General features: G+C 40.5%; 1 protein-coding gene across 2 annotated transcripts in view; it reads right to left on the minus strand.

The window, feature by feature from the left end:
- cpne5a (copine Va) overlaps window positions 1–22,331 on the minus strand; it is a 116,779-nt gene extending 94,448 nt beyond the window's left edge. The window contains exons 1-3 of one of the 2 annotated variants that reach the window (XM_084721213.1): window positions 21,818–22,331; window positions 3,325–3,365; window positions 1,766–1,812 (exon numbers count right to left, since the gene is read on the minus strand). In XM_084721213.1, the coding sequence (XP_084577339.1) occupies window positions 1,766–1,812; window positions 3,325–3,365; window positions 21,818–21,927 (198 nt within the window). In that variant the 5' untranslated portion in view covers window positions 21,928–22,331. The remainder of the gene's footprint in view (window positions 1–1,765; window positions 1,813–3,324; window positions 3,366–21,817) is intronic. The other variant, XM_084721214.1, reaches the window with a different exon arrangement.
- Between the last annotated feature and the right edge of the window lie 556 nt (window positions 22,332–22,887).

Consider the following 22,887-nt stretch of genomic DNA (forward strand, 5'->3'; position numbering starts at 1 on the left):
CGAGATAACAGCTGAATGTGACGACGCAGGCAGAAGAGACCGCAGATGTGTCGAAGTGACACAAGTAGAGGAGACGGTGACTGATGGTTGAGTCTTGAAGGGAACCCCAGAACTGCGGAAGATCTCACCAGAGTGATCATTTTAACATCACAATGAAGGGACAACATAGAAATATCTCGCGAGAACTTCACAAATCATAAGATTTCTGAATCATATCAATAATGAACTTAGCTACATCCAGAGATAAAGTTAGCTCAGCCATTTGCATACCTGTTTTGGTGAAGATTAAGTACACAATAAAGCAGTTTATTACGAAGAAAACAGGGTTACAGACTGGTGGCAGCGGTGTTTTTTCTTCATCTTCGGATTAATTTGCCAAGGCATTCAAGTAGTTTACACTCGCCAGGACTGATTGGATAGCGGCTGGCTGCGGTCTACAGCTGCACTCTGTGCATTTATTTCAGTTTTAGATCAGATCTGAGTTTCATTCACAGCAAATGCAACAAAAAAAAAAAAAAGCACTGCACTGCTCTACAGCTTCAACAAAAAAGGTAGTGCGGTGTGCCTTGAATTCTGCAACCTGAAAAGCACGCTCTGTCTGACTAGTGGGCAGCTATTTTTACCTTTGGACAGAGTCAAGTTCACTGTTTCAGCCCTGAGTTCTGTCTTTATGCTAAACTAAGCTGATCATCTCCTGGCTTTAGCTTCTTATTTACCATACAGACACGAGAGCGGTTTTCATCTTCTCATGTAATTCTAACCCAAAATGTCAAAACTATTCATTTAAGACCTGGCTTTAGGGATTAGGATTTGAATAAGGTTTAGGGTTGAGGCGTTGGTTACAATTATAGTTAGGCAGTACACTGTGTCAGTGATAGTCCTCACAAGTAGAGCAGGTCAAACATTAGTGTGCATGTGTGTGTTATTCTGCCATGTAAATGAGATTTGATGTGTCTCATCTGTATTGAAATTCATGTCATTATCAATCTATGCTGTAATGCTAAAATCTTCCTCCCTTTTAAAGAGCCCACAGCCACCAACACACAGATTATAACTGAAACCTCTGTATCTTGGAGGCGAGTGTTTTGCACTCTTAAATCCGTTGTGTCGTACCACTGTGCAAGAGCGTGACACCAGGGTCTCTGTGGAGTCAATAAACAAAGCACTCAAATTCAATTAAAAAGGATCTGAGTGTGAAAAGTATCTGTCTTCCTGTTAGGCAGCATGTGCATTATTGATTGTGTAGTATATCTCTGACTTGGCTGGCTTTTAGCTTTGGAAAAGTGTTTCACAAAGAATAGATGGTCTGCCTTAGACAGATGGAATATGTGTAAAAAACAACAACAACATCTTTAAAATGTCAGTTAAATTGCCATTTCTCTGTATGTCCATCCATTGAGATTACAGAGACAAATAATAATCCCAGAGGGCCTCTCAGTCTCTACCCTCATCTGCCTCTCAGGTCTAATTAAGGTCCAGTGGCCAACAGCCAGAGGGGACTCTAACGCAGAGGCAAATCTTCATCGATACGAGTATCTGTTACCTTAATCAGCCAATCAGTCACAGCTAACACAGTGCTGACCAGCGCACACATATTCAGAGGCTGGGGCAATCAATTGCAAATGATTGGCACTCACAGCTTCTGCCTTGAGAGGGAGGAGGTGAGGAAGAGGAGGGCGGGGGTTTTAAACAGAGAGCAGGCTGTCATGGAGAGGAGACAAAGTGATTGAGCTGTGTTGACAGAAGGACGGCTGTGATCTCTTACCTCTCGCCACTGTTTGGACTCCACGCCCTGCGTGTACAACACCACCACTGAGAGGAGACGAGGCAGAGGGAGAAAGAGAGAGCAGAGGGAGACACATCACTAAACAATCTCAATCAAGCGTCCTCCTTCTTCAAAATGTTGTTTGTTTTGTTCCTTCTTTGCTGACACTCATCATTAATTATCCTGCCACGCCTTGACAGCATAATGAAGTGCCAGGCTTGACGACGCTGCGCGCCATCAAATTCTGGATACACTCTCAGACATAAGAGTGGTGACTAGAACCCTAAAATGTTCTTCGGCTTGTCCCCAGAGAAGAACCCTTTTTGATTCCTAATAGAACAAGTGCTAAATGTTCCACTTGGAACCCTTTCAAAAGTTCCACTTGGAACACAACATGACACTTTTTACCAAGAACCATCTGTGAAAAGTTTCACTCAGAACCCCCTATGAAAGGTTCTACAGAGAGGCCTTCTGTGGTGTAATGGTTCCACCCAGAACCCTCTCTCGGAATTCTATCCAGAACCATTTATCTAGAACCCATGAAGGAGGTTCTACCGGGAACCTTTTCAGATTTCAAGGGTTTTATCTAGAACTCACCCAGACGGTTCTAGCAGGAAGCCCTTTTATATTCCAAGTGTTTTATCTAAAACACAATCAGGGTTCTACCGGGAGCCTTTTTAGATTCCAAGGGCTTTCTCTAGAACACAGTCGGGATGTTGTACTGCAAATGTTTTTATATTCAAAAAGTTTCATCTAGAACCCACCCAGGGAGTTATACCTTTTATAATTTTTCCAAAACATGTTCTCTGGATGAAAAGGGTTCTTAACGCAACCTTCAGTCTTACAAAGAACCTTACCAAACCTTTTCTTTAAAAAAGGGTTCTTCAGAAGAACCCATTTGGAACCCTTATTTCTAAGAGTGTATGATGTCATGACATGCAAAGAACAAAAGCTGTAAAGCAAGATTGAAGGTTCCTGGTGCACAATTTAAGCTGTGCAATCAAAATACAATTTCTGAACGGTGGGATTTTCCTGATTCCTATTTGATTTTGCGACTTCAAATGAAGCTGATGTTGGCGAACACAACGTGACCTGTCATATATCACCAAGGTTCATCTTTAGGGGAACACAACGCAGGGTGAGTGTGATATTTTCCTGGTGGCTTATTTACACACACGGCTTGAACCTCCTCCCTATTATGTTAAATGTCTCTTCTGGTCTCCATCCTTCAGGGAGTATCAAAGAAAATGCCTTTATGGCTGTTCCCCATGTGTCTCACCCAAAGATACCCATTTGTATTCAAAGGCTGGCGTTTATACCCTGCATGCATTAACGTACTTTCTGTAGCTCTCACTGAGGAAAGGTTGTCACATTACTGTGCAAATGATATGCAGTTATTGAAGGAACACTTTGAAATAGCAGAGTAAACTGAATCAAAGTTAAGCTCAGCAAAAGTAAAAAGTAAAGATTCACAAAAGGAGAGGAGGTGTCAATGAACCGTATTCTGAGAAAGGAAAAGCTAAATTGCAATTAGCATCAGTGAAATGGTGAGGACTTACATGGGTCGGATTTGGAGAAAGTGTCTCGGTCCAACAGATTCCTGTAAGAGAGGGAAAAATAAAAATCTCAGTGGAATCCAGCATGTATTTTCTAGTCTAATTAATTTCACTGACTTTTAAAGACTGCTGCGTAACAGCTGAGAAGTTCCATCTTATTTTGAACACGTGTAAATACGTCTTCCTCTCTTGTACAGTTTCATCAAAAATTCCCATATGCAAAGAGCTACAAGATAATTGCATGGTAATTCACAACCACACTTAATTTCACATAACCCACACTGTCCTTGAGTTTTCATTTCCAAGTGAGCAGTACAATAAGCACATTAAAACTCAGTGAAAGGACACAGAGGACACAGAGATAGAGGTGCCAGTGAAAACATGGGCACTGCTTATGAAAATGCTACAAAGCATTCAGAGTATATGCCTTTGCCAAAGCTGCACAGTCCTCTCAATTTATTCTAATGAAAAAAATTTTGAATTTTTAATCTGTATCAATTTAAAAAAAAACACACACACATAAAGACAGACATCCATGGTATGTATGTGCCAGGTTCATTTTCTATTTTCTATTTTATTTTCACTTATTGTTGATCTCTGCACTTGTTCTTTTGCCTGTGGCCTTCACTAAATCTCATTCAAGTCTGTTGAGTAGTTTTTCAAGAGATGCTGCAAAGAAACAAAATGACAGACAGACAGTGCCAAAAATACTCAACATCTTTTGTGCAGGTAACTAATGAACAGATCAACACGTTCTCTTCACAGGTTGTCAAATACAGACCCTACACTTAACAGAAAGCCTTTTAAACAAATGGTTAGCAGAAGGTTAAGGCTAAAGCTAAGGGTGTCCGGACCAAATGCTCTGGGGGAAAAGAGGAAACACTATACATATTGATATACATATTGATTGATTGGACAGTGTTGGTGACTGTCATCCTGCATCCTCAGTGAATCATCAGGACCCACATGAAGAAATCAAATTCCAGTGAGTGACAAAAGTTTATACAGCACTTTGTGTAGCTACTGGTGTGCATATTGAAGAGCTCACAAAAGAAATAACCAAATCTAAGCATTTTTTTAGCATGCATGTTGTTTACCCAGAGTGAGAGGGGGAGAGATTGAGGGAGTGCATCTATCCTTCACCCGATTTTGTCATGTGTGACATATTACTGTGGGATTAGTGTCATACATGTCTCATACAAATCAATCATATGATCACCCCCTGAACAGATTTCACAAACAACCGATGGATTTATTAGTAAATTAGCTTTTGAAATCATGCTGAAATCATCTTCATCTTCAATCATAGAATCCAGTAGATCAGTATGGTTGTTTGGTCCACACCAGAGTTCGATGGACGGCTTCACAGCAGCCAAAATGAACCGCACTAAACGGGCAAACAGACTACAGTCCTCTTTAACCAGACTAAATGAGGTAGGTGTGAAAACACCCTAAAGCTACTTGGTTAGGCTTAGGAAAATATCATGGTTTTGTCATGGCCATAGCCATGCCTCCAGTTCTCTCCCTAATGTTGTCCCTTTTTTCTCTCCCCATGTCTCCCGTCTGTCTTTGTGCTGTGGGTGTGGCTTCCCTCCTGGATCCCAGCACTTGCCGCTCTGAACACCTGTGTGCAATCAGCTCATCACCACTCCTGCTCTGCTCATCTGAACCTCATCAGTTCATCAACCCTGCGTGATTTAAACCCCTGGTCGTCACTCATCTGGTGCCAGTTTGTTCAGTCTACTACAGCTGAAGCCTCACATAGCCTGACCTTGTTCCAGAGAACTACAGCGATAAGAGCTCAGACCTTCCTTGTGTTTTTGAGGTCTAGTTTAGTACTGAAATTTTCCTTGTGTGTTTTGTCTTCGTTGATAGTATTTTTTCCTTGTACTGCCTCAGCCGTCACCACCAAGCCACACCATTCCTATTTCCTCATCCACCCTGCTCCAGTAGAACCAGCTACACCTCACCACCTTCTGCCTCATCCAGCTGCCTCCCTGCTCCTGCAACCTCCATTCCTTTTACCCCTACAATAAACACCCTTTAATATTGACTCACTCTGAGTCTGTGTCTTGTATTTGGCTCCATCTTATAACACTGTGACAGGTTTGGATTAAAAGATGTATGTTACGTTACCTAAGTTATGTGATGCAACTTTCTCACTCTTTAAACTACAGCACCTGATGCGGTTTGGGTTTCAAGTTACTTGGAAGCCTTGCGCTTCTCATGCAAACGCTTAAGGGTACTTTGTGCAGCTGTATGAGAAGCGAAGAGGTGTGCAAAAAATGTCTATATTTGACAACTTGGGCTGACAGATAAAGAATACTGAAGTAACAAATATTCAACATGTACTACTAAAACTTAATGGAACTTGCTAATTTTCTGAATGATGATTTGGTTACTTTAGATCTAATCCATTAAGTTTGTATGTGCAGTTTGAGTTACCTTGTATGTCTTACAGCAAAGGATGGACAACATTTCAACAAGACCACAGAAACACTACATTTTGGCATAGTGGAGCTCTGGTATTAAGGTCCCACCCATACACCCAGCCAAATCAATCGCAAGCAGGTCAATCATAATGTGAACCCCCTTTGTCGGAAATTCATTGGAAAACTAATAGGAAAATTAACATTTGAACAAGCATCAGAAAAAAAAACATCAGAAAATGACAGAATCCATGTTAGAGAAATAATACTTGATGTGAACTTTGATGTTTTAGTTTGTCCAATGTCCTGTCTATTGAAATGGAGGGGGTGTTGTTTATGACCTATGCTGCACCAGGGGGCAACTGAGATGTTTTGGCTGCACTTTTAGAGAGCTGTCACGTGGTCCATCTCTATATATGTTAGTGGCAGGGAGTTACCCTGTTCAACCAAAGAAGGACTGACAATATAGACAAAATTGACAACTATTTTGATAAAGGATTAATCATTAACAGCAAACAGTATGGTTGTTGCAGTAGTAAATTTTCTGTTTTCCTTTGTTTTGTATGAGAGTAAACTAGATAAATATTTGCATTTTGGACTTCTGGTGAGACAAAACAAATAATCTAGGCATTATCTTCACCTCATTGTACTGACAAAACAATTAATCAAGAAAATAATAAATAAAAAAATCTCTATTAGTTGAAGTTTCAAATCTAATGCATATGTGGTAGGGGTCAAAATGTTAAAGTCTGAAAAGGTTTTCGGCATACCACCAGGAGCTTTTATTATAATGAATGATGAGTAACCAGTGCTGTCAATATGTCCATGACAACACAGAGGAAAGAATGGCATTTAAGACATAATCAGCTCTATCGCAGCTTCGCAGCACTGCAGAGTGAAGGTGAGGAGTCTCGCTATTTTTGCCACAGGGCCTCGGGGCAGAAAGCAACAAGCCACAACACAGAGTACCAATGAGGATTTATTTCACCATTCACAGCAACCTGGTACCATCAATATATTGAACAGGTCCATCAGTATGCCTCCGTTTGCTTGGGGTTAGATTCAAAACTCATCCATGGGAGCATCCTGGAGTCACTGCAAAAGAGTGTTTCATGTGTTTATAATGTTATCAGTCTAATCCCATGTTTGTAGAGCAGTACAGGTACACTAGTCATTCTCGCTCAATCTCCCCCACTTTGAACCACAATCAAACAAAACAGGCTATGATTGCATGTCAGGATAACTACAATGGTTCCCAGAACGGGTCCTTTTTATTGGGCCGCCAATTGGCAGAGTAGAATGTATAATAATCATATGTGAATTCATCTTCCTAATTAAAATTTTAAAATTAAAAACTATCTTTTTATCAACCTGGACCTAAAAATGTATTTGTGCTCTCTGGCTGAGGTAACATTGAGCCATTTAAAATGCAGAGGAGAGGCCTCAATGTGTTTTATGTGAGGTGATGCTCAGTAATGAGAGCTTAAAGATGAACAAATTGGACATCATCTCCAAACAGCGTATTCTCACCATCAGGGTAAGTCAAAAGATTTTTTCCTGTGCAAAGAAGAGACTTTGAAGAGACAGTGTACAGCATACCGTGTTATTTCGTGTATATACAGGTTTTCTAAATGTGGGTAAACCAGATTAAAACAGGCGATCAACCCTTTTCCAATTGCCAGTAAATGAGTTTGCCTCTCTGTTGTTTTTTTTCTGATGTGTGCTGCAAAGCCATGCAGGAGAGCAGAGAGAAAGGTGTTTCTAAAAGTCTGTGTGTTCAGCTCTCAGTACTTTTGCAGCTCCTAATCCATCACTGTTTGTACTCTCAAGTATCTGCCTTATTTTACTGTTTCATGTTCACTTTAAGCTGGGTAGGAGTCATGTTAAGTTACTGCTAATGAAAACCTAACATTTCCTGATTTTGCTGCTTCACAATAAAAGTTTTTAGATAACAAAATAACAGAGGGCTTTCACTGGGAAGAATTAATAGGAAATAAAATATTTATCCACCATTGAAACATTTGATGAAAGATTATCAGGTCCACCCGTGTGTCATACCAATGTGACCTGGAGCACATAAATACCTGTGGCAACTGCAGAGTCATATGCCCTGTGACAGAATGTTGATTATGCCCTTGCCCACTGAAGACAAAAGCCAGATGTCAGTGGGTGTTACTGATATTTTTTTTGTCCAGTATGGGTGTCTTTCATGTAGCATTTGAATTGTTTGTTTTATGTGTCTCTGTCCCTAGTTGTTGACTAGTGTGTTTTTAGCTAGCTAACATTGCCGATGTTATCTTACTAGCTGTGACTGATTTTCTGACTGATTCATCTCTGATTCACTGACTTGTCCCTAATGTGGAATATTTCTCTTTCTGTCTTGAGCTGAAAATGTTTGGGAACCTCTGCCCTAAATCTTCCAAAACTTAAAATAAAGCACAGTCTTGCTCACTGTGAAGGAGCTATCCAGTTCCCTGACACTGATCATCATCCAATACTTTTCAAAGCAGCCAGGCTCTCTGATTGGCTTATTGACTAATTCTTGATAAGAGCTGCAATCAGCATTAATATTAGTCATTCAATCTTTATTTTTAGCCGCTTCCAGACTGGATTTTGTGTGTTTTGAGGGAAATTGTGTTAGAGGGAAATTCTTAGAGTTTCCCGGACAATTTAAGTCGTGCCCATTACTATTTCCTTGTATTGCAGTACGAGATCAAATAAAGCAGATACTACAGTGCTACCATCAATCAACATTTTAGATGAAAGACATCTTCCAGATGGTCGCAATGATCTCATTAGCATATCAGTACAACACAGTAGCCTATAAATATGTCCTCCTGGTTGTGAGCCGTGTCAATAAATAACTTGCACAGAACAATCCTCATCCCTTTAGGGGACAGCAGGAATTCAATGAATATAGATGAGATTTCAGGACTGAATCCAAGCAACAGGATTCATGTACACGCAATTCTGCGTTCCTGGACACAAAATCTTCTGTCACAGGGATACGTGGGGGGATAATTGATGCAGCGTCTTTGGGTATTAGCCTTGGGCTGACCTGACTACAGTTGGAACATTGTGAGTGTAATTATCATTGGAGATAACAAAGCCAACCATGACTAACTGCCTCTTTGTATCCACCTGTTACTGTCTGGCATCCATTACCCTCCGACAATTAGCCTGTCCATCCCCTTGTCCTATCTTTCCATGTGTCACGTGGAAATAAAGGTACACGGGGAAACATGACGTCCCATACTACTTTTACATAACGTTACTGTAGAAAACAGCCAAACATTTCTATTCCAGGACAAAATGATTATAATACAGATTTATACACCAATACAAATTAATCCAACATATTAATGTGCACATGGCCAGGGAAGACGCAACGGTGCCGCGGGATGGGTATTAACATCTCAGATAATCCGTCTGCCTTCACTGAAGTAAATTTCAAAAGTTAACTCCTTCTCTCTTCAAATCTCATTGGGATAAGAGAAGATCATTATCCCGAAAGCTGATGAGGAAGGAGGAAGTTTGTTGATGAAGATGAAGTTCATTGAAAGTAGGACAAAAGTAATTAGATCCAGCTACTTTTCATCCACACCACATTTCATGTATCAGCCTCTCTGTCTTGCACTGAAGCACTTCTGAGATCACTACGACCATTTCATTTGAAACGTGAATGAAAATGGCTAACTTTTCCTATTCCTCTTGATCTCCCAACCTTCATTAAAAACTCTGAGTGCAATAACTTCCTCTTGTCGCTCGAGCAGTTAATATTTCATCACATGTGAAGCAAGAGTGTGCAGTATATTATTAGATGTAGAACAAACAAAACTATGTGAAATAAAATTTCACTTGAGAAATAAAGACAAATATCCTTTTAATAGCTTTCTTTTCTGTCTAATCATCCCTGAAGAAGCACTGTTTGTTTATTTATCAGAAAATTAAGCTTGTAGTTGGTTGCGCACAATTAAATTAATAAGGCAGTACCGTGGATATCTGCACACCCAGCCAATACATGTGGTCTAAAATCAAATGTGCAAGCCAGGGAATTTTACCCCCAGTGTCTTTTGTAGAGATTCTGATTGTGCAACATCAAGTGAAATGCTGTACACATAAATAGAGGTGGGTTAGATTTCAAGCGTGGTATGAACTACTGTAAAACTACACTGTTTTAGTGTGATAATTCACAACAAAGGCAGAGTGCACAAGAAAGGGAGTATGCGAATAAGGACAGGTGTTGACGTGATACAAACTTTCTTTGATCATGAGGTCTGATGTTTCTGCACAATTCTATGGTTTACACTGCAGACTGAGAGCTGCAGTAGGTATAGAAAGCCTGAAAATGGGAGTCTCATCTGAGTTAGGTTTCGTTTGCTGTGTCCTGAGACCCTCCCACTAGACGAGCAGCATGCCCTTTATGAGCAACAGTTAACGGAGGCCATTGTGAGCTCATTACCACCAATGTGATGATCTCAAAATAATGAGTTGTCTGTCCTTTCGCAATACTGTATTTTGTTATGGTCATGCCAATTAAGCCTCTTTGAATTTGAGTTAGTATCTCTAATATAATTTAGAAGATATGTAAATGTAATAAAGGCTTATCAAAAAAATAATTAGAAACTTTCTCATTATTATTCAATAACCATGAGGGTTGCACGGTTCTTGCTAAAATGTGAATCACGGTTTTTCTCCCTTAGAAATGAAATCACTATCCTGTCACATGATTCTTTGAACAAAAACATTTATAATGTTATTATATAGACTTACTTCTGAGTAAGTTTGATAAATTTTTCCACCACAGTGAAAAGTGTAGAGGAGGTTTGACCTCTAAAACATGGCTGGCTGCTGAACTCTAATTTAAAAGAATATATTAGGAGCACACGCTGCCACTTGGTCAGATCCCTGGAGATATTTCAGCAGCTCCTTGGGCCATGTGGCTGATTATTAAAACTAAGAAATGTGGGAATTAATTTCTGCACCCGCGGTGCCTTATTGTCAGCAGTCCCTTAATTCTTCTCCACTTCCTTAGAGTTGTCGAAATCATAATTGGCACCTTGGAGAAATAGCATCTAATTCAGTGGAAAGTGGTTTTAAATAGTCTTGAATCTGGCTGGCCAATTCTAGCATGAACTGCTGCCTCATTGGTTCTTAAAAGGACACGACAAATGCAAGCTCAGTTGAAAGTCAAGTCTCCGACTGGGTTAAAGGAAGGAAAATCTAATCTCAACTACATTAGAGACAATGGGAGACAGCTTGGATGAGAAAGTGAAGGATGGTGTCCCTTCACTTTCTCTGCTGCCCTGTGGCCCTCTGTTTTTTGACTGAGGACATACATTTTCATTCTACTCACACACCATGGGGTCAATAGGTCTACTTTTTGTCTAATACACCCTTAAGCAGATTCTCAGGGTTCGAAGGGTCAAAGAAACAAACAGAGGAGATACATGCTGCTGCAGAGGTTGGCTGACCCTTTACAGACTGCAGGGATCACATTATTTGGAAATATTCGATTTTCCTTGAGGGTATTTTTGTGATTCATTAAAAAAAGTATGGTATATTATGCAGGAGAGGTCAGCAGATACTAGTGCGCAAGAAGCACCACCGCTGACATTAAAACAAACGAATTAAAACTGATAAAACCTCCTGCACTCCTGCATTTCATTACTGGAAATGATCTCTGCTTGCATTGCATAACTGAATCCCCTGGATGGTAACAGATGATTATACAGAGTAATGTTACTTTTGTCTGGATCTCAAACACTCCCCTCCATTACATTCAACACGCAATCTGGTCCCTTTATTAGTGACAGACCCATCTGCTGACCTTCACTGTGATGGCACCAGGTGTCTTCTCCTCCTCCATCTGTTTAATTATTCAGTTTCTGTCCAACCTGGGATCTCTCCAGGTCGACAATACCTGCAGCAGAGCACTCCCTGGGTAGCCATCTCGCCCGCAGTGACAGAATCTCAGTCATAAAACCGCTCCTCTGCTAGTATAATAAATGTGAATGCACATACGCTGTGACTCCCTGTTTCAGACTGGCTTTCGATGTGTGACTAATGTCTGACCAGGGAATAATATCACTGTTAATTGCACGCTGTAACAGCTCAGGGTTTGTGCAAAGAAAGGTCCTTTTTTTGCAAAGGAGCTGAGGGAGATGCACACACTGATACTATATGGTTGTTATAACCCTGGCAGAGCACTTTGCACTTAGCCTACTGTGAATTCACGCCAATTTCCCTCCATCTCTCAGTTCCAGCTGAAAAAACCCAAGCTGCAAATATCTTTGCTGGCACACCCTATCCATGCACTTCACAGGCTGGCGACATAAAGCATGTTAAATTGTACACTAGGAAACGAATCAGGCACAGTACAGCATTTCTAAGCTCATACATATTTGGGCTTTGAAATGACAGCGACTGATCATTAAATGGAGATGGAGAAAGGAAACTCTGGACTCAGTCAAGTGTGGAGCGGAAAGTGCAGGGCAGATCTCAATAGTGATCATGATAATAAAGCATAGAAAAAAAACTGAGGATAATACTAATTGATGTTAGTGATGGATGTGATAGCTGCGAGAGAAGCATATAGGGCAGAAACAGAGAAATGGAGCTGACTAATTGGTGGTGGACTCATGTTGAGCCTCGATATGAGAAAGAAGCACACAGCAGGTAGGTGGTGGTAAACTGTAATGAGCATGAAGTGACGAAGACCAACTAGCACTGTAAGTATTCAGAGGTATGACCACCTCATGAGACACACATTCACTCTATTCGCTCAAACACACACACACTAATTGACCTGAAATGTAACCACTTGGCTGGAGATAAATGCAGTTTGACAGCAGATAACCTGATAATCGGACTGAATTTCCATTTCATTTGACTCCACTACATGGAAGCTGCGGTAGCAGTTCCTCAGAGCACTTAACATTTTTAACATTGGTCAAACAAATACTCCAAATTTGACAGTTGTTATTTCTGTAAATCCGCTTACAATTGCTTGTACAGCCACATCAATCTCATCCACACTTGTCACACTATTCATCACGAATGTAGTAAGTAGCTATCTATTAGAGATGGACCAGAATCCTCAATCCCAATCCTCAGGAGAGCACAGATAAAGCAGAGGAAACTGATTTTTCTTCTACCCAAAGTTGCTTATTCTTATTTAGGAAAAAAATCATCTCCATGATTAACTCTGTAAAGTAAAAAAAAGGTCACATCTGCCTCAATCACCCACTTATTTAATGCATGCTAAGTGGCACAAATCAAACTGAGACGGTTCATACAACTTCGTTTTGATAAGACTATAAATAATTGATTATAAACACATATTAAAGGCAAACTATGGAGGATTTTCCCAAAAAAACAATGTACAGATTCATAGAAAAACAATCCCTCTCAATTATCACTCACAACCCACCAGTGTGTGGCGGCTCTTGCATCTGCAGAGACCCCACCTTCCACCCCTACCTTTTTATTTTCTCATTATGTTGCTGTGCTGAGGACGCTTTAACAGCACAAAAAATCTGTATTAGACTCAACAATCAGCTATCTTTCTGGTGAGTTTACAAACAGCAGCTGACAAATTCTTAACTTGCCATCAAAAACATAATCAAACTGTGAAACAAATACTCTTCTTCCCTACAGGAAGAGACACCACATGACTCAGTTATACTGCTGCGTCATTTTATTTATTCGCACACAGAGTTTGTAGGAGCATTTTTGACTGATCAACATTCAAACATTAAAATAAATTTTATCTGTTTTTGTGACTCCTCTTTCTCTACAGCATATCACTCAAAATGAATATAAGCATTTACATGATAGTATAGGCTAATGGATTGTAACAGATTATATGATGATATTCTTGATGATATTACAAAATACTGAAAAATATATTTTGTAACCAGGTGCTCCTGCTGGTTGGTAAAATAAGTTTGTTGTGTTAACTCATTGTGATGAAACAGCTTTCTTGCCCTTACGTATTTTTGTGGTTTAGTCTACATCAGATTTTTTTTAAACTAAAGTACAGTGTATATAGTAGATGGAGAGTGATTTCGGACACTGCTTGTATCTGCCTGTATTGGGTAGGGTTTCAAAGTGCCTCCTCATTTATGTGTGTATGATTTCTGTAATGCTGCCTCACTCTTAGCTTCTGTGTCTCATTTGTATCATGTCCTGTGCTACTTAAGTGTGTACCTCAACAGCCTGACATGGGAGTGTCAGCTATTCAATATTAAAGCTCTTTTACTCAGGAGTACCCTGGATTTTTTTTTCATGTTTGAATTGTTGAGGCCCCTGACTACAAAAGGCACCTCTTTTCAATGAGTGTGATTTTTTCATGCATATAAAGCTACTTGAACAATCCACCGACTTTGTTAATTTTCTGAAGAGTCAGAATTGTGATGATGAATTGTTAAAGGATTTTCTTGCTTTAATTTATATTGTTGTAGATCTTTTGTTGATTCTAGCATGACAGTGAAATGCAGAAAACACAAAATCATTATCTATTCTGGAAAACAACCATTTTTTCACTCAACTAGCAGCACTTAAACCACATGAACACCAAGATTATCATGTACTTGTCAAATATACAATCCTGCATGTTCAATTTGAACGAATGTAACACAAATAAGAAACTTGAAACAATCTTGAAGTTAGACTAACTGGCAGCTTCTGCAGTACAGATGCCTGTAATCATTTCAGTTTGTAGCTTGTGGTTAAGTTTATCTTCACACATTTTGACTGATAATCCATTTCCCTCCAGTGAAAATTAATTGTATTTTTACTTATCAAACATGATGTTTCAGCTTTATACAGAGCTTTAGAGCAAAAGCACACACACATTTTCATCTACACAGGCAGAAATGTCCCTTTTGGCTACTGTATAAAATATCCACTTTCATGCATCTAACAGAAATATTTCTACCTCAGATAAGTCTACAGAACTTTCAATAACCTGACAATGAGTAGCTTGTTCAGGCCTTCGGCTGTGACTGTCAAGACCTTCAACATATGCAACATAATGTGGCGAAATCCTCGCTGAGCAACATGTCACATTTTGTACAGATCTGCCACCAGCTCACACATTTCTCAGACAAGCTGTGATGTGAGGTCAAATATCCCCCGACATAGAAATCCACTAACATACTCCGCTGACCCTTAAGGTTCTCTGAAAATAGTGACAAAAGCAGCTTGATACTTCTGAGCCGAGAGGGACTAGTTTGATTTTTTTTTTATTGCTACAGCGCACTCTTGACTTTCCCTGTCATTCCAATCAACACTTTCAGATGACACAGGCAACATGCAGAGCGTTATAAACCACTGGCATGGCACCACAACTGTGTTTCCACGGGATCCCCCTCTGTGGTCATATATCCCAATTGAGAATATATTAATAACACTGACACCACCACAAGCCAAGTGTCTGGGATCCAAACTCATTTTCACTGTGTCAGGGGTTCATGCATAATTATCTGCTTCATCGACCTGTGAGACTCGCCTGCTGCAATCTTAACATCCCCAAAATTGGAAGAAAAAAAGGATCTGCCTCCTCTTGGCACCTTCCGTGTCTCTCAGCCTCGATCCCCAAAACAGATGCGACACATCACTCACTCTCACATACACTCCCACACACACACACACACGCCATCCTGTGAGATAAAAGCTGCAAGCTCGCCCCAGGTCAGTCTTAACTCAGTACACGATATGAAAAGAGCGGCACAGTAAAAACACTGCAAATTGAAATTTCTCTCTTACTCTGAGAGATCTTTTATTAATATTTTATGGTCTTACACAATGCAAACTAGTTCAATTCAAACTTGCTTTCTGCCGGGGCAAAAACAAAAGGATGTTTCACCAGAAAACCAGGTTGTTACACAGCTTGAATCCCAATTGCTCTGCTCAAGCAATTGTTTTTGACAGATCGAGCAGCGATGCCACACATCCTAATCGTCCTGATGATTTCATTAGGCCTCCCCCCTCTGCTGCAATGATTGCCTCAGGAAGAGTTCAGATCAAGAAGCGTGCCGCAAGTTTTCAGATTGACCCCGGGGAACAGCAATCAGTGGCTTTGTGTGCCAGTGATGCTCTCCTGTGAGCATTTGTCACAGGATGGTGGCAGTCACGTGACCTCTTGGTGTGTTTCACCAGGTAATGAATCCCTCGGGAGCGGAGTGGCCTGGTCGAGTTAGATCCCCCCGGCTATGGAATGCATTGATTGGATGCAGTGCTACTCTAACCAATCTATCACAGCAAATGAATGGTTACAACAAGCTCCAAAGCAACAGCAGAGAGCAGGAGGGGATGGACAAGATACGGTGTCTTCGTCCTGATGAAATGGGTGACGGGGGCTGATAAAGTTCGACATTCAAGCTGTCAGGTGGGAGGCTGAGTGCAGCGGAAGGGAGGGTGGCTTCGTCAGCCAATTTCTCTTGTAACAGCATACCTGTGGTGTATTCTGACATGCTGCAAAGCACCAATAAATTTCTATAATACGCCCTCTGTTGATCTGTTTTCAGATGGCTAAGTCCTTGTGCTTTACATTTTTGTTGGACTACAGTATAGGCTAAGTTCGGACTGAAGTCTGGATGCAGGTTGTCAAAAGAATAAAAAATACTGATACTATTGCAGTACCACTTATTTAAAAACAATATATTGATTAATTATAGTATCGAAGCTATAAAAAAATTATCTAAGTGCTCAGTCAAGATCTCAGTTTAGTTCAGTCTTTAATGTCCTGCCTGAAATTTGGCTTGCAGCAAAACTAGATAGGGTTTAGTGACTTTTCATGTACCAGCACTCTGTGCCAGATGTTAACTTAAAAAGTAAGGAAAGAAAAAGAATTAACCTATTTTGTGTTATTCTGTGGACTTTTTTCCCATGGTATTAAAAGAGGTATCAAGTATCTTTTTTTAGTACTAGTATTGTATTTAAGTTTAAAATTGTGGTATGATTCAAAATGATCCTGTCCTCAGATGAATGTGGTTTTTATGCGGCTTTGTTCTCTATCACTGATATCGTTGTCATCGCAGCCTTAACTGTTGTGCTGTGTTAGTGCCAAGTTCATGCATTAAAGGGGAAATATGTAATATATTTATTGTACTAAATCATCACAGATTAAGGAAATATGCTAAGTTTAAATACTCTCTGACAATAGCACTACAGCTATCATCTGAAAATTTACAATCCAATGTGAAACATCTTTTTCTTTTTTTTTTTTTGTTTCATTGTTTCCCATTTCACATTTATTAGAGTTAAAATTAATGTTGAATGTTCCCCAAATGAGGCAGTGTCTGTTTATGAGTCATAAGAAATCATTATTAATCTTTTAGAGGGAGTCGATGTTTATAACGGTTAAACGGTTAAAAAAGTTGATGGAGTCTGTCAGGAAGAAGACAGGCAGACAGTCACTGAACTCAAACTCCAGAGTCTACGTTTAGATCAGTGGGCTTTTGTTTTCAGGATAACAGGCTTAACTTTACATCAACAGACAACTGACTGTTATAAACAGCTGATCAACTTACGGCATAGGACTTGTATTCACTTCACTGGCCAAATATAATGTTGTACTCGTCTTGTAGCTTGAATGTCCCTGCAGCCTGCAGGCAATGTGCCTGAGGTTCAAGTCTGGGGAGAAGGTAGCAGGAGGAAACAACTTGCTTCAACAATTATATTAAATAGGGATTCAACCTATTCAGTACACCAGCTATGGCTCCAAATCACTAATTTGGACTTAAGTACTAATTTTTCAACGCTATGGACTTAAATATTTCTGCATACAAACTTCATATTGGATAATTTGCTCTTAGCTCCTGAATCGCCCTTTCTCCCACAAGGCCCCAATGTATTTTGATTATCTCGACTGTGTTTAACTTGAATGTATGTTACTTCAAAGTTACACATTAGTTAATTAAATGCTATTTTGTTATTGCCAATCTCTAACCTTGAATAAAAATCAGATATTGACCTTTGTGTAACAAGTTTAAGAGTCCCAGGAGTAGACCATGTACTCACAATGACACAGTGTCTAAATCTGCTTGTTCCAACAAATCATTGTGACATTTTCTTTCCCTTTACTCTCCTCTGGGTGGTAACTATCTAACAAATGATTTGCCAAAAACTAATCTTTCAGGAGCAATAAATTCTTTTTCCCTCGCTCTGTTCAGGTAAGGGTTGTAAACCAATGTTAGGGTTGTCAAGCTTATCAACTCTGCTCCCTCATTCTGGTCACATACAGTAAACAGTGCTTTACAAATCATTACTTACATCCCAAAAAGTTGGGACTGTGTAAAACATAAATGAAAACAGAATGTTTATTAGTTTGAACATTACATTTGTACTGTATTCAATTGAATATGGATCAAAGAGGATTTGCAAATCATTGCATTCTGGTTTTATTTACATTTTACACAGCGTCCCAGCCTTTTTGGAATCTGGGTTGTACATCAAACAGTACTGTGACGAACCAAAGAGAAACACAGTAAAAAAAATCTATTCATTAAATGGAGATCCATATGCCTTTGGGGGCTTTGTGATATTTTTTTGTCAGTTTGCACATTTTTTCCGACATTCATTACCAAAAGTGTTCTTCACAGTGGAACCACAGAGCTGGAGCCCCAATTTCCCTTAAGTCATTGTACATGGGAACTGTAAGACGGTCTGGTAAGCTGAGATATAGAGAGGACACATTTTACAAACCAGCAGGATTCACAGTTACTACTTTGCCTATAATTAAAGCATGATGTAGCAAACCGCATAGACAACTTATGAAATATTCATCAAGACTGCTTAAATATTAACTAACGAAGCCACTCATTACTGCCACGTAAGAGGCAGGATCAAGCCTGCAGAGGCACCAGGGGACCACTGGCCCTAACCTACTGAACTGTATTCACTGGCATGTGTTTGGTAAAGCAGATAGAGGCCACTCGAGTTTGAAGAGTCATCTTATTGCAGAGTTGGAGTGTAGCCCTCGCAGCTAAAGAAGCAGATGCTCTGGGCTCGGTTCACTGGCTGACCTGTGAGCAAAACCAATCAGAGCCGTCGACGGGGAACAATGTGCTATCACAGCAATATGCACTTGTTTTGATAAGGGGTTGTCCGCCTCAGTCCCTCCGGTTTGTCAGGGGGCTTGCTGCAATATTGGCAGAGGGTTATGAAAATGCCGGTAGGGCCGCACTCCACAATTCAATTCCATGTGCGCTGCAACCTCAGAGCTTTCAGGCTTACTAAATCAATTACACAGAGTTGTGGAGCCTGCGCCTCTCACCCACATAACACCCATTGTTTCTGTTTGCTTCTACTGGAAGGACCACATACACACTCGCTGATAAGTGGGAGGAATGGCTGCATGCATGGCTGTACATCTCATATGTGTCCAACTTCTGAGCTGTCCAGTGATCTCTGAAGCAGCCCTCAGAGGTCAGACATGAGCTACTGTAGCAATCTCCACAAGTCACAAAGAAGCCTTCGCATCTAAATCAGACAACGTTTCAAGGCCCAGTGAAGGCAGGAATGAATTTTTTCTTCTCTATCAAACTGTGTCCTGGAGCAAGTCTTTGTTTGGAGAGACATTAATGACAGACAAGGGAGCTGCAGATCGACACAGCCCGGGGCCATCAACACAGATCCCAGCTTAAAGTACGAAGGTCTGAGGGAAAAAACAAGTGCGTACCAAGAGGGACACAACACAACTCCAGCTGCTACTCACAAGATCACATCACCTACAATGGAGAAAATACACACAACTTATGCTCCATATGCCAACCTTACACATATGGTCATCACACATACACACATACTCTTTCCTCAATTTTACACACAATTAAAGGAAAAGTGGATTATTTCATGCGAGGTTGTGTGAGGTATTTATCAACAGTCAGTGTATTAGCTACAGTACATGCCTATCTGCATGCCCACAGTTTGGAGAAGCAGAGAGGAGTACCACCACTGAAGTTAAGCAATGTACTGCTGTAAACATGGTCAGCAACAAAATATATTATAGCAACTTAAAATAGGTCCACCTAAAAAAAAAACACACAGCTTTACCTTGCCATCAGTCAGTATTTTCTGATGGGAAACCACCATTATATAAGCCAGATATCACTCTCTCCAAACCAACCAAACTCCACAGGCAAAATCTGTCATTTTACCTTGCAGAACACAGGAATTGCTCAAATTTGTTAGCTAATTAGTTTTACTGTATGACTTCGGAGAATCTGAACTGACCCTTTAAAACACAGAAATCACAAACTAATACAAGCAAACTAACTGTTCGAGGCAGTGGTAGACCAGCAACTCCCCTGTTCTGCAAGGTAAAATCACTGGTTTGGTGGCTTTGGAAAGAACAATATTTAGCTTCTATAACACTGATTTCCCATTAGAAAAGGCTGTCTGACAGCAAAGTAAAGCTGTGAAAATATTCCAGATATAGCATACAATTAAAGTGATATTGACTTTTTAGACAGAGCTTTTTTTTAAGTGGCCAAAACACCTGACCCTTCCCACAACAGCAAACTGTGCTGGTACTCCTTTCGGCAATTCGAACTATGCCTTTAAATAATTTTGGTTACATAAACACTGGATCCTACAGTAGAGCTATGCAGGCTGAATGCAGTTCATCTTCTTTAAACAGCCCCCAGCTGCACCACCCTCTCAACCTGTCAGCTCTATAAAGGTTAACAGATTTGTTTTGAAATGTGACTAATTAATTAATTTCCTAAATGGATTATAAGGTCGCCTAAATGGCAGCAGCAGTATTGGGGTTTGTTGAACAACTTCAGAATTCCAAAATGGATGACAAAGCGGCCACAAGAAAGACAATCAATCCATTTCCCCTCCGGATAACTGAATGAGTGAATGGAGCTTTTTGAGAGGAAAGCAAATGAGAGAGAAGCGAAGAAATCAACAATGACAGCAGAATGTTTGGTTAATAAATCTCTGGCCTCTGGGTTTACATACATTAATTTATGAAATCTCTCAGTGCACATGGGAACACATCATTTACATGCACATAACAGTGATGTAGCCAGGAGCACCAGAGAGCTAAAGATTGTGGATTATGGCCAAATGACGCACAGCCCAGGGGAGCCTGGAAACACAAATTAACGCCAATTTCCATGAGACACATTAACCAAAACTGTGCCAACTGTACTAGTCGACCCATTTAGAGCCACTATAGGCTGCAGCAGCCTACAGAGCACAGTGACTTTACCTGCAAGCAGCGCTGCCCCACCCAAACCAGCCGAGGCACTTGCCATTTTCGTGGTATTTTGGAGGTTTTGGGGAGAGGTGACCAGGGATTCAGTAAATACAAATAAGATTTAGTTTTAATTGGTTTATTTTTTAGGTTTCTGTCACAAATCAGAGTCATTGTTGGAGCCTGTCAAGCTGTTACGCAGCTTCACATGACACGCTGCCTCAGGGGAAATCTCTCACTCACGCCAACAAACTCCAAGACGGTCGATATCTCCTGTGGCACGCGTTTTGGCGCGCACCAAACACAAACACAAAGAGCACACGAGACCCATGAGACAGTGACGAATACAGGGATTTACCAAATCTCTCAAGGTAAATCTTGACAATAGGATGAGCAAACGAATGCGTAAAAGTTTAGTGACTGTCAGATTTACGGAGCGTTTTCTACTTAACCAACTGTGATAGAGGAAAATTCTGGAGATTTCTGCAATGATAATTAGATGCCTATGAATTTCTACTCAACATTTCTAAGGAAAAGACTTGGGGAAAATGCTTAAGATTTCCAATGATGTAAATTCGTTTTTACAGCAGAGCAAGGATTTGCGCGAGGATTTTCCCTACATAGCGCTATCATTTACCTTTTGTAAAGTTTTTCCATCCTTCAAAATGTTTAAGGTAGGTCTTTTTTATGACTATATGATACATTGCGACGTGTGGGCAATGTTTTCAGCACCAAAATGTGAAATAACACGTTAGCTGTTACACACTCAAGGCTAGACGCACCCAAAGCGCACGGAGCTCCCCAAACCCCTGACGCAGCCACGGCAGCAACAGCATCAGCACCGGAGTGGACTCACCTGCAGGACACGGTGATCTCCACTTTGGTGGCCGGGATGCTCCCGCTGATGGGGTCGAAGTCACGGACCGTCGCCGTGGCCTCCACCTTGTCCATAACGTCTCCCTCCATGCGTGCAGGACACCCAGGCCAGCTCCCTGTGAACCTGGAGAGCCGACGGTGGAGAGCCGGAGCGCAGCAGCGGGCAGCGGCGAGCGAGCAGGAGCGGGTACGGTCCAGACAAGCCTCCTAAGTGCTGTCCATTGGACGGGCAACAGCATGGAAAGTTTAATGGAGAGGCTGCAGCAGCGAGGCGATTGATTTGACTAAAGTGGGATCACATGCCAGGACGCATCAGCGCCAACTCCGCTTCTTTTCCAGGCAAAGACTGAGCTGTTCTGCTGCCAGAGGAGCCGCGTTTGAAAAGTAAAAGCTGTGAACTCCACCCCTCCTCTCTGCATTCTCCTACATGCGGGGCTGCGACTGACACTCGTTGCAGATTCAAGCTATTGATCTATGGCTGCTGGACGGATTGTTATTTTGCTCCAAATTGGTTTTAAGAGCCTCTAACAGAAAAATAAATAAGCACCGAGGGGCGTTAACATTGCATTGAGCTGCATTTTATCCTTCTTTCATTAAAACAGACTCATTTTGACTGAACTGAACTACCTGTTAAAAAGGAAATCTCTGATTTGAAATTTGTTTTGGTTGAAGAAACCAGCAGGGCGGAGTTCTGAGCAGATGTAAAAAAAAAAAAAAAAAAAAAAAAAAGCTGCAACCATTTGTTGATTATACAATTAGTCATATAAAGAAAAACAGGCGCCAACTACTACTAAAAATGTCAAATATTTACTTAAATGTACGAATGCGCTGCTTCTGTTTGTCATTTATGACAGGAAATGAAGAGTCTTTGGGTTTTGGACAAAAGAAGCAATCTGAAGATGTCCATGGAAAACTGTGATGAGTATTTCTCACATTTTTAAGACAAAATGATTAATCCAGAAATTATCTGCAGATTAATCAATGATGACAATTAGTTGTAGTCCTAATTTTAAATCTAGATTTAAAAAAAAAAATACTGCCTCAAATTAA

This window comes from Lutjanus erythropterus, chromosome 6 (genome assembly GCF_056507025.1).
Source record: "Lutjanus erythropterus isolate fLutEry1 chromosome 6, fLutEry1.hap2, whole genome shotgun sequence".
Classification (NCBI taxonomy): Eukaryota; Metazoa; Chordata; class Actinopteri; order Lutjaniformes; family Lutjanidae; genus Lutjanus; species Lutjanus erythropterus.